The 13,339-nt window shown below is 41.7% G+C and overlaps 1 protein-coding gene across 1 annotated transcript in view; it reads right to left on the bottom strand.

The window, feature by feature from the left end:
* The window catches only part of LOC145390668 (dehydrogenase/reductase SDR family member 11-like), a 101,642-nt gene that overhangs the window by 86,728 nt on the left and 1,575 nt on the right, over positions 1-13,339 (bottom strand). The window contains exon 2 of the mRNA XM_080265460.1: positions 9,834-10,002. Within this exon, the coding sequence (XP_080121586.1) occupies positions 9,834-10,002 (169 nt within the window). The remainder of the gene's footprint in view (positions 1-9,833; positions 10,003-13,339) is intronic.

A 13,339-nucleotide genomic window follows, 5' to 3' on the forward strand; every position in this document is an offset into this window, starting at 1 on the left:
AAGTCTTCAAAGTTGCACGAAAAGAGGTTGATGGGAGCACAAGCCATGAGTGGCTGTGACTTCATAAACAGCCAATCCTGGAAACAAAACGAAACTGTGATCCCCAGCTAAGTCGTGTGATTGAGGTATTGCTGATTAGCCAAGATTTGCTTCATCATGGCCAAGTCAACAAATAATCCACATTGGTGTTTTGTTGCACTGTGCAGGAACACAAGCTGAATCGCACCAGAAAAAAAGATTCATCATTGTTCTGAGAGACATCAAAACCAGGAAGCTGTGGGGGCGAGCAGGGCATCGGGAGTACCCCATCACGGCGGGCAACTTCTACTGTTGTGGAGATCGCTTTAATGTGTGTAATAATCATTTTTATGTTGTAAAACGGTGTGATTTACATAGACATAAGGAACTGCACAGCATAACTTACACATGGACCAATAACTAGTCACCTACCCTTATTGTGTAGCCACAACAAGGAAGCTTCGTCATATTGTGTATAAGGTACGGTATGTGAAATATAAACAAGATCTGAAGATCCTAAGGTAATTTTTTGTACAACATCAACAAGGGATCTGAAGACAAAGGTGTCGAAGAACGCATGTGCACATTGTACATGCCTTAATAACTGGCTAACCGTATGCTTAGCTCTAACCATTTTCCTTTCAGATCATAAGAGGAACCACAGCTATGTATCTGGAAAGTTACAGTCTTACAGCTTTTGTGGTTTTCTCTAAAACATGCTGCAAAGAAATATCTAAGCAGATTCGAATTCGGTGTTATCCACTAGGCTAAATGGCAAAACATTAAGCTGAAATAATTCAACAAACATTCCTATTATAGGATATTCAACCAAACAGCTGTATCTCAATTAGTTTCTGAGATATTTCAATTTCAAATATGCAGTTTTTAGAATAAAAATGAATATATCAAGTTTAAAAACAGGTGAAGGTCACTTATATTTGGCACAAGGACTTGGGTTATCCTAGGGTACTTTGAAGTTTAAAGCCTCTACACACATCTGTACTCCTCATTCAGGGCACAAAATGTCAGAAAAATTCTTAGGGTATTCTTCTACCAAGACACGAAATATTAAAATTAAGTAATAGGAGTCTTTTGCGGTGAGTAGGCCATAAACTGACACCCTATCTCACCTGTTATTATCTCCTTTATCCTAGCTAGATCCCCTCAAGTTGGCCAAATCATAGCGGATACTTAGCTAGATAAGTCAGATTGACAGATAACGACAGGCTTCCGGTCTTGGTCGGGTTGTGTGTGTTGAATTCAAACATCCTGGTGCCGTCAGTATATATAATACAGTGCTCTTCCATCAGCTAGCTTACTTAAACTGAACTAAATATTGCGTATCCCCTTCTTCATTGGATAAAGAGATGTCAAGTATTATTTAATCACAATTACTTAAATACAATGAATTTAGCTTAATTTACAAGTTAAGGTCTAACTTAACAAGTTATTAATAGTTAAAAGAAAAAAGAACCTAAAGACAGTTTTTCATTTCATGTACGTTAAGATATATGAGACCTTCTTCCGTTTTCCATGTCACTGTACCGCGCATGGGCAGTCATGTACTATTGCGGACAGGAGTTCTTAGCCACCCTCGTCCAGCCAACCCGTGTATATGGCAGCTTCGCATTCACGAGCACAGAAGTTGCCTTCGATGTATTTCTGTCGAAAAATATCCCTTCAGCTTTGGGCTTGTACTAATGGATAAAGCAATAGTAATATGTACTTTGAAGGTTTGTCCCTGATAACGGGAATATATCATACTGATTATTTAATAACTTGTTTCTCGTATAGAGCCAAGCAAGTGACATATGTGTATTTGGTTCCACTCCACGACTTCCTGTAGGTTTGAACCAGCGAACACAGAGTGAACAAGTTCGAAGCATTCATTTGTTACCAGGAGAGAGAGAGAGAGAGAGAGAGAGAGAGAGAGAGAGAGAGAGAGAGAGAGAGAGCGTGTATGGTGGGCGCCTGTGAATTTTGGAATAATGAGGTGGAGGCAGACTGGCGCAGGGAAATGCAAGGGATGAGAAACCCTGGATTCGTGTGATCCATTGGAAACAGGGCACAGTGTGAATATTTCTTCCATCAGTCACTAGAACTTGCCTTGTTTAGTGATATATATTTTTTCTTTTTAGGATTGGTTTCGTTGGAATAATGAATTAGGAGATAAAGCATGTTGATTTAACAAAAAGCTGTGCTTAAGTAATTTGCCTCTCTGTTCAGAGGGAGATATCCAGTTAATGAGAAAAATACTCATGAGTTTGCCAAAAATCTCCAGGTGCCAACCACCAGAGAGAGAAAAAAATGCGAACATAAGACATTTAACAGAAGTTACGCGGCCTGCCAAATTATTTGACAAAGTCAACTGGCGTTACTCAGAATAAAACCCATCTTTCATTTTGTCCGAGGAGACGTTATCTTGGGATAAATAAACTCCTTCGTCATTAGGCAAAGGAAAAATTCCCTGTTTAGCTCGAGCACCTTATTTACTCATATCGCATAAAATCATGTGTATGTAGCCGGAATGAAGTTTCTTATCTACGGCCTGACAAACTCTCTGTAAAGAGTACCCGGTACTATTTCCTACCGACAGACTGAGTTAAGCGGTGAGACTCATCTTTCTTGTAAGGAAATCCACCCCGCCTCTGTGTGTGTGTGTGTGTGTGTGTGTGTACTGAATTGCGAGTCATCTGACTTGTGGTGCATGGTATGCGGGTTGGTAGGTTGATGACTGGGTGGATGGATTGATTAGTGTAGGCTGATTGTTTCACAGGCGGATTACGTGGAGTGGGTGGGCGAGAGGGTGGGAAAGGGTTGTTGGGCTGGTTAAGTTGGGTGGAGTGGGGTTCGTGCATTGTTTAAATGGGGTGGGTGGTAGGGCTACCTGTAGGACAAGGCAAGAGACGGGTTTGTGTCGTCCTACTCTTGAGGCATACTGTATTGAGTAAGGTTGTGGGTATGTGCGTTGATGGGTGGGTGTGTAGGTGGATGAACGGATTGTGGGAAAATAGGCCACTGCGGTTGGGTGATTTGAGTTAATGTCCGAGTTCGGAATATCGGTGCACAGGGGATATTATTATGGAATCATGCTGAAGTAGATATATATATCCAATGGGTTACAGCAGGTCCATAGTGCAATACGTCTGTTGGATAAGAGGTCTGTTTGAACTGCACGCATCAGTGGGTGATATAACCACGTTGGATAACAGGTTTATGGGGAATATAGGTTCATTGTGACAAATACATCCATGGGTATACGTCCATGTAGGAAACCTGCATCCATGGAGAGATTCAAGGTCGACGGAGAAATTGGTCCGTGAGGAGAAAATACATCAATGGGGAAAATTAGTTCGTGGGAAAATAGGTTTACGTAGAAAAGTAGGCGTCTTTGAAAAAAAAAAAAAAAGTCATTAAGGAAAATAGATCCATGGAGGATTGTGCTCCGAGTGGTGAAAATGTCCATTGATAAAAATATTCATGGGATGAAAATAGGTCCATAGGGGCATACACGTACTGTAAACATACATGGAGATATTTACAATAAATGGGACTTAAAATATCCAACTTTTAACAGCGACCGTTGCCTGGAATTAGGCTTACCACTGCACACCTTGCACCAAACAACCATTAGCCAGACCCTATTACAACTTTGTCATCCAGTCATTATATTTCAAAATTTACCTTCATTTAGTCATTTAGGCATAGAAAGCCAACCGAAAAGAAAGGAAAAATCCCTGTTTAACTGTGTTGAGCACCTCATTTCTCCACCTCATTCCTCTAAAATTCAAGGGTCCCGCCTCTCTCTCTCTCTCTCTCTCTCTCTCTCTCTCTCTCTCTCTCTCTCTCTCTCTCCTGGTAACAAATGAAAGCTTCGAACTTGTTCACTCTGTGTTCGCAGGTTCAAACCTACAGGAAGTCGTGGAGTGGAGTTAAATATACAAATCTGTCACTTGCTTGGCTCTATACGAGAAACAAGTTATTAAATAATCAGTATGATATAATCGTGTTATCAGGGACAAACCTTCTAAGTAAATATTACTATTGCTTTATCCATTAGTACAAGCCCAAAGCTGAAGGGATATTTTTCGACAGAAATGCATCGAAGGCAACTTCTGTGCCCGTGAATGCGACTCTGCCACATACACGGGTTAGCTGGACGAAGGTGACTAAGAACTCCTGTCCGCAATAGTACATGGAATATTCATATAACTGTAGAACATTTATACACGAATCAACATTATGATTGTTCATAAAAGGTTAAACGAGGTAGCATCTAATTTATTAGTAATAAAGGCTATTAACCAGAAAACTAAAGCAAATCCCTGAGTCATCAAACCACTTTTGACCAGCACTACATGTTCTGCATATTTTGCTTTTAACAGGGACAGCTATATTAAAAGGTGTGCATATACTGCAACACACAGGATATCTTCCTCTGGACGAAATAGCTTCCACAGACTTTCTCCTCCAATTCCACCTTAGACGATTAGGGTGTTGTCTTTCCATCACTTCCCCCCTCTGACTTCCTCATGTCAGACATTAAAATTTCATCAATTGATGTATTCTCTACCTCGACTGGCCTCAATACTAAAAAGGCATAAGGGACTGATGGGGTCCCTCCTGTCATACTCAAGAATAGACCTTTTGTGCTTACACCCAGCCTAGGTAGACTCTTTCGCCTTTTCCAGTCAACTCGTACCTTTCCTTCTTGCTGGAAGTTTGCCCTCATTCAACCTGTCCCAAAGAACTGTGACCATTCCCAGTCCTCTAACTATCGTCCGATTGCTTTAATATCCTGCATTTCAAAAGTTTTTGAGTCTGTTCGTAACAAAGAACATTAAAAGCATCTTTCCTATCACAACCTTCATTCAGATCGTCAATATGGGTTCCTCCATGGACGCTCCAGTGGAGATCTTTTCACCTATCTTTCAGACTCCCGGTCATCCTCTGTTCGGGACTTCGGCGAAACCTTTGCCATCGCGCTTGACAGTTCAAAGGCTTTCGATCGAGTCTGGCATAAATCTTTAACTTCCAGACTGCCCTTTTAAGGTTTCAATCCTTCTGTCTGTGCCTTCATCTCTAGTTTCCTATCTGGTCATTCTTCAAGTCACAGCTCTTCCCCTAGAGCTACCAATAGTGGTGTTCCTCAGGGCTCTGTCCTATCACCAACTCTTTTCCTTCTGTTCATCAATGGCCTTCTAAGCAATATATTTAACCTTAACCCTATCCACTCATACGCTGATGACTCCATCCTTCACCTTTCCATTCGTTTCCTCAGCAAATACTTCAGCAAACAAGGGATGAAGCTATGGCACACCCAATGTCAGACTTGGCTCATATATATATGATTGGGGTAAAAGTATTCTTGTTTTTGATGCATCAAAAACTCAGTTCTCACATCTTTCAACCGTCAAAATTTTCCACGGGAGAATCCTCTACTTTTTAGCAATATGCAACTCAATCCTGCATCATCTTTAAACGTACTCGGGGTTTCATTCTCTCGGGATTCATCTAGGAAGGATCATATTACCTCTCATTTAATCTGCTTCAATGAGATTAAGTGTGCTAAGCCGAATCCGTGCCTTTTTTTACCCATGGACGGTTGTTGACTTTATGCACGGGTTTTATTCACCCCTGTGTAGAGGACAACTCTCACGTGTTGAGAGATTCCCCGCATACAGCTCTTCTCTGTTAGGTAGAGTCAATGGCTGTTTGTCTCCTTGACTCTCCGCTTCTTAGTAGCTCCCCTCAACCTCTGTCTCTTCGCCGAAATTTTGCATCTTTATCTCTATCTCCACTTCAATGGTCACTGCTTCTCTGAACTGTCTCCTTGCATCCCTCCACCACTACGGCGGGCGCTGAGCAACTGTCTAGCAACAAACTCTCATCCCTTTTATTTCCAACTCTCTATTGCAATAGTTAACTGTTACTCCTAGTCCTTCATGTATGCAACACGTCAACTCTGGATCTGTCTCCTTCTGTCTGTATTTCCTTCTGCCTTCATTCTGCAGTCTTCCAAACACAGTGTGTCTAGGCATCTTGAAATGAACGGATCTTGAATTTGGTTCTCTTTTATCTTCTTTTGGCGTTTTCTTGGAGGGAACAATCTTGCTGGTTCCGGGCCTTTGTTTCGTTCTTTCTTTCATAAATACACACACACACACACACACACACACACACACACACACACACACACACACACACACACACACAATTATTTCTTCTCCCAACCCCAACATCCCACATACGTTAGTCAGATTCACGTCCATCGTTATAGACAGTCAAAAGTTTTATGTTCTATAGGCTATAAAGAATATTTATTTCTCCCAGTTGTAAACGCTCATAAACTGCTGCTTATTTCGTAACAGATCTAGTTGCTAATACAGCTGTGGTACACATGAAACTGTGTGGACAGACATGTCATTTATGCCTATTGTAAATACAGACAGGGATATAGGAGGAAAAGCAATTTCTAATGTAATAATGTTTACCAAAAGAAAATGACGCAACATTCCAGCAAAAGAAGAGTTAGTTAATGGAGGGGTGTAACTGATATGAGAAACCCTCGATTCCAAACCTAAAATGAGAACTCTAAGCTCTACGCCAAACATGTGCCGGTAATGCCTTCATATAATGTTTGTTAAAAAGCTGGAGGATTGCCTGACGAAACTAAATTTTCACTCATCTCTATAGATAAGCCATTTGGTGGGAAACTTGACCACCAGCCGACCTGCTATCCACCATATAATTTACACTTCGATACCAATGAGACTTTCGGACACATGTGCAGCCAAATAGTGCAATACATTCTAAATTTTGTCTAGTTAATAAAAACTGTTAAAATTCTTTAGCCAGCCCTCTATCACGTATTATCATGTTGCAAACTGGATACCACATCCGTAGAGCCATCACACTAATCCGGTGGGTACACACATTATTTCTGTGTCGTATAAATAACCAATGGGACCAGTATCGATATCCCAGAGTATGATTTCCTCTATTAATGTAAGCTTTGGTGGACTGAAGCCAATAATAATAATAATAGTAAAAACTTTCGGTCGCCATTGTGAACCGACCTCCTTCCCAAAGCCACCCATTGTCAACTAACTCACCCTGCATCTGGAAGGTCACCCACCTCCACCGGAAAACTTCCCACTAGTCGATCGAAATAAACTTAACATTCCCTAGAAGCCACGCTCATATCACTTATCATAGTCTCAGGGCATCGAATAGTTATCTCAACCAGGCCCAAAACATTCAAGGGAGATCTGCTTATTTCTACCGTCATTCAGTAACTATTCCCTGGACTCATACAAGTAGTACCCAGTAATGTCAAAGATCACAAAGCAGTAGTACCCGTCGCCAGAATTACCACTGTCCTTACAACACTGTGTTCAGGCCTAATTGCAGGAACTTTGATTCATGACCACCAGAAACCAACCAACTCATACATGCACCTCTGTAGGACAGCATCTCATCTTTACAGCAGGTGATGCGGGCTAAGGAAATGCTCTTCTCATCAGTCAAAAAATTGGCAGTGGTCTCCTGTTAGGACTAACCGCTGGATGAAGCAAACATTAAACGCTATGTGAAATGATACACTGTAAAAGAAATGTTCTTGAAAAAAAAATAATGAAACCCTGCACGAGTCCATGATCATTCCCAGTCATCCTGAGGAAAATGTGATACCACCCAGCTAATTTGTGTAGACTATCATCAACTAAATAACTGTGTTATAAAACAATAGTACATGCCCGGTTATTACCAAGAATATTTTAATACCTCTAACAGTTTTTTTTTTTTCAGTAAAACAAGGTTTTGTTTTATAACTTCTTTGCCATTGCAATGGACCTTCTGAGGATTAATAGACGTGGTGCCGTTGGGCCACACCGGGAAAATTTGCCAAACATAATCTAAGTGACACTCTCAATACTTCCCTCATATGGCAAACCCATCTCCTGTGACCAGCACACGTATTCCATTGGGTCAAAGAGGTGACCATGAAGCTGTCCAAATGCACGAGAGGCCCCCATATCATTCCCTACCGAAGTAAGATAGTCATCGCCAATGGCAGATAAGGAAATACAGGGAAGATTTATACTATCACACATAAGCCACGCATTTAACAATACATGTCAGATTTTTCACTGACTCCATATCATACTACTAACGCTTCAGCTCCTTTTCTAGCCCTTTCCGCAGCATAAGGAAAATTAACAACAAAGTATGGCCAGCATAACCACTTCACATTATCCTATCGTAATTATCCCCTTCTGTTCCGATTATACAGTATACTACTGCATCAAAAGCCAGCCTAAGAGTGTCCTGGCCCAAAGCATCATCGGCTGAGAAAACATTTTTGTGTGTACTAGCCGTATGCGTCGTACTGCAGAGCGAAATGTCAGCAAGAAAAAAGCTAGATATGGCACTGATTTTAGTTGTTCAGCATTTTCTCCCGTGGCACACGTGGAGTTCATCACGAACAACTAGGTTTATAAACTACCTACATACTGATGATCAAGTAGCAGAAGACATTAGCGGAAGTCTTATACAGTACAGAATGATGTTCTGGTTAATTTGCTTACTAGTGCAGACGGGCTCTCTGCCTCCTTTTAATCACTGTCAACATCCACAATGAAAACACAGAAGTCGGTGATGCTACTCATGGTGCATATTTGTCAAAACTGCTTCACTCTACATCGCAAAGGCGCCTACAACAACTAAATAACATCATCGACGGCAGTGACCACATGTCTTGCTGACTGGTCCAACTAACAAATCTTGCGTATATCTCCATGTGACGTGGAAATTAAACTCAAAATACAGGTTTTTGCGACCTGCTTGATGACGATACTACATAAAACGGCCTGTCGTGTTGTTCCGCTGAGGAAATTCTTTACCCATAATAGCGACCATACCAAAAAAAAAAAAAAGAAAAAAAACTTTTACTGTCGGAAATTTCTAGCCAGAGACGTCTTGGGGCCACTGCATGACTGTAACGGCAATAAGTCTGTCATAACTGTCTACTATATCTGATATTAAATTTTAGAAGCAGGATCCACGAAAGACCGCCCTGTCCGACATTGTCGTTTCTTTTCCCTGAATACCCAAGACAATTCCCTTTGAAATTGCACAAGAGAGCACAGAGTTACCTACACGTTACCCTTCACGCCACAAAGCAAAGCAATATATGAAAGGATGAGACGCGCCACGATGAAACAATTGGTTATTAGAGGCCAGTGCAGCTGGACCAGACACCTTAATTGCATACCGTGGGATATCCTCACAACATCCCTCCAGTTAATGGAAATCACACGCTACATTTCAGTATTAGATTAGTATCCAATCTTCATCCTATAATGAATTCAAAATACCAACCAGCCACAACCACATGGAAAAAGATGAGATTATCACACACACACACACACACACACACACACACACACACACACACACACACACACACACACACACACACACACACACACACACACACCGGCTGAATCTCGCGCAACGGTATACGGCGAGCTGACGAAAATTAAACCATCCTGCTGATGGATTGATTAGCTCCAATTTTAAAAGTAACTATTGTTCTAACACATATTACTTCTGACATAACACTCCAGCTCTGAGCTAGTACTTTAAAGTTAATAGGATACAGAAGAATATTGAACAGGGCATGGAGAACCCATTAACCCTCCTTATACTATTTTTGCTGCCTCCAGATACCGGGAACTATCAAGATGTGGTTAAATAATACGTCACCGTAATGAAGGGGTTAAGATTAATACAAATCAAGAGGAGTGACCCACCCAAGAGAGAGCGCTGGTGCGACATGCCGGCACTGTTAATGCAGACATCAACTCCTCCAAATTTCCTCTTGATTTCTGAGAAGAGGCCTAGCACCTGGTCGTCCTTGGTTATGTCACACTGAATGGCCGTCAGGGAGCCTGGGTGCTCGTCCAACTCTCCTGCGAGCGCCTGAGAGGACAACCATGCCACAATAACATTTGATTGCTTAGACAACTCTTAAGTTATATGCAAATCATTAACAGACGATGGTGTTTGGTCCACTTGGTTAAGAGTGAGTCATATGAGTCTGAAGATGGTAATGCTCTGAGGCGCCTGTGACTCACACTATGCTGAATGATATCGCCTGCTGCAGCATACCTGTTTGTTAGTATGGTTCAGACGTCTGTGATTTCAACTTGATGTTGACTGACCTGTTTCTGGACAAGATGAAATAACATAAACGGAAACTGTAACAATTTTATGATATGTATCAGTATGCTACCATGTACACTAAAAATCAATAATCGCCCCCCCCACCTCCCAGGGCTCTGCCGTCCACGTTGCAGCCCAAAACCACCGAATGACAATTTCATTCTGAGGCAAAACACTACTGAGGAGTTTGAGTCAAGAGCGACATGATTGTGTAAATCGTGAAATGAGACAAACTAACTGACTGGCTGGTGGCTTGGTTACTTGGACGGGAGGGTGAGTGTAGCGATCATTGTTCTCTCCGACAAGGAGAGCATGTTTTCACCCCTGTTTGTCCATTTGTTTTTTAGTTTGTCTGTTGGCACGATCACTAAAAAACTAAATGAGAGAATTGGACCAAATTTGGTGGGTAGATAGCCCATGTCCCAGGGAACAATCGATTAACTTTTAGGATCGATGTTTGTTAGTGTGTTTGTTGGTAGGATTATTCAAAAACTAAAGGACAGATTTCGGACCAACTTTGGTGGGTGGATAGCATATGTCCCAGAAAACAATCGATTAACTTTTGGGACCGAGTTGGATCATCTTACAGATTCTGAATCCGAAAAACAATTTTTGTGAAACCTTAATCAGTGATGAGAAAACTTTACCCAATATGAAAAGTGGCTTGGAAATTACTTTGCCCTTGTCGGAGTGACACGCTCCACTGCTTACCCCTCTAGTTTCTGAGTGAACAAGCACACCGTCACTTACTGTAAGCAGTCAGAAGTCATAATCGGTACCTTCACTGTGCAGCCCCAAACCAGTGAACGGAGACTTTGCTTTGGGGCTATTAAAAAAAAAAAAAAAAAAAAACAGTTTTAGTTGAGAGTGATGTGACTGGGGAATTGGTGTAAGGAAATAAGATTGTGGGTTGGCTGCTTGGAATAGAGAGCAGGATTTTTTTTTTTTTTTTTTTTGTGCACCATGGCAACCGCATGCAGCTTGGGATAAATAGATCTGTCTCTTATTTCACATCTTCTGCTTCTCGCTTTCCTCGTCTGTATAATTGTCCTAATATGAGAGAGACTGGGTTTCTTTCTCCATAATCATCTCTGGTATAATGAGTAAGGAAGGAAAGTGACAGACATACCTAGGAAGTAAGCAGTCGCGCAGGGCAGTACCCCCAAGATGAATGGAAAGCTGATGACAGGGAGAGCTGGAGCTCCCGTTTCATCAGTTGTTGGGACTAGTTCCTGACCATCCCCCTTTGCTGAACTTCTTCATTGTTTCAGTAACACAGAGGTCAGCATACTCTACAGTACAAACTTCTCTAACAGTCAACATCAAACTACATGCACATTACACACTACATTTACTGTTCAAAAATTTACCCAAATGGCGTCGTTTAGCCAAATCTCTGAGTCCCTAGGTGAAGGGGGGTGGGAGGACAAAAACTCCCACCATCCGCCCCTCTCCTGGTGACGACCCGGGGAGATGCCTGGAACCATTGTCTGACTCACTTCTTCTTCATTCTGGAACAATCACGGCCTTTCCTCTAACTTTATCTCTGTCGAACACCACCTGTCCTCAAAACCTTACCTTTTCTTCCTAAATGAGACTCAGCTGTCTGAGGCAACTGACAGCAAACCCTTCTCTGTATCCCCTTACTTTCTACATACTCATTTCAAAGCCAAAGGTGGCTCTAGCGTAGATGTACACAACTACTGTACTTATCTTGCTATCATGTTCCTGAACTTGATTCTTCTGAATACTCTACTCTCTGGCTTCGGCTTTCCTGTCGTTCTCTGACTAAATACATCTGTGCTGTTTACTTATCCCTTAATTCTACAGACTACAAAATATTCTTTGACTATCTTACTTCTACGATGGATCACATCCTATCCATTTCTCCCTTCTCTGAAATTTCCATTCTAGGAGATTTCAATATTCACCACCACATTACGGAGGTTATTCTCTCGGGCATGGAAGCATACATTCCTTTCTCATATCCTTTGACTAATGCAAAAAAAAAAAAAATGGTTTAATCACTCTTCTTCTAATGCTGTCCACAACAAGGAGAAGGCCTACAAAAGGATTGGAGCCAACCCATCCCTGAATCTCATATTTTTTTATGTTTCTGCCCGGAATCGTGCTAAGTCTGTTCATCGCTCTGCTAAAAATACTTGCATTCGTACTAATAGCTCTCAACTCTCCAACTCGATTTTTTCCCTCTCCTGCTGGCACTTTGCCAAAAACTATTCTAATAACTTCATCTCATCTTTCCCTTCTCTTTTCCAGTCTGATGGCTCTATATCTATTTCTTCTACCTATAAAGCAGAACTCTTTTCACACAGACTTTCCTCTCCAGTTCCACTTTAGACGATTCCAGTGCTGTCCCTCCATCAGTTCCCCCCGTCTGACTTCCTCATGGCTGACATTAAAGTTGTAGCTGATGTATTTTCTGCCATCACTGGCCTCAGTACTAACAAGGCATATGGGCCTGATGGGGTTCCTCGTGTTGTCCCCAAGAACTGTGCTTCTGTACTTACGCACTGCCTAGGTCAATTCTTCCGTATTTGTCTGTCAACTTGTACCTTTCCCTCTTGCTGGAAGTTTGCTCTTATTCAGCCTGTCCCAAAGAAAGGTGACCATTCCCAACCCTCTAACTATCGCCCAATTGCTTGAACATCCTTTATTTCAAAAGTTTTCGAGTCTATTCTGAGCAACAACAACAACAACAAAAAGAATAGAGCATCTTTCCTATCACAACCTTCATTCTGATAGTCCACACTGGTTCTGCCAGGGATGCTCCACTGGTGATCTTCTCACTACCTTTCAGACTCCTGGTCATCGTCTTTTCGGGACTTTGGCGAAAGCTTTGCCATTGCACTCGATCGAGCCTGGCATAAATCTTTAATTTCCAACTACCCTCACACGGTTTGTGTTTTCTATTTGTGCCTTCATCTTTTAGTTTCCTTCCTGGTCGTTCCATAGCTGCTGCTACAGACGGGTCGTTCTCCTAGAGCTGTCGTTGGTGATATTCCTCAGGGCTCTGTCCTATCACCAATTCTTCTTTTTATTCATCAGTGACCTTCTAAGCTGTACATCTAACCCC

Source organism: Coenobita brevimanus, chromosome 15 (genome assembly GCF_032717465.1).
Source record: "Coenobita brevimanus isolate Jiangsu-jjx chromosome 15, ASM3271746v2, whole genome shotgun sequence".
NCBI lineage: Eukaryota > Metazoa > Arthropoda > Malacostraca > Decapoda > Coenobitidae > Coenobita > Coenobita brevimanus.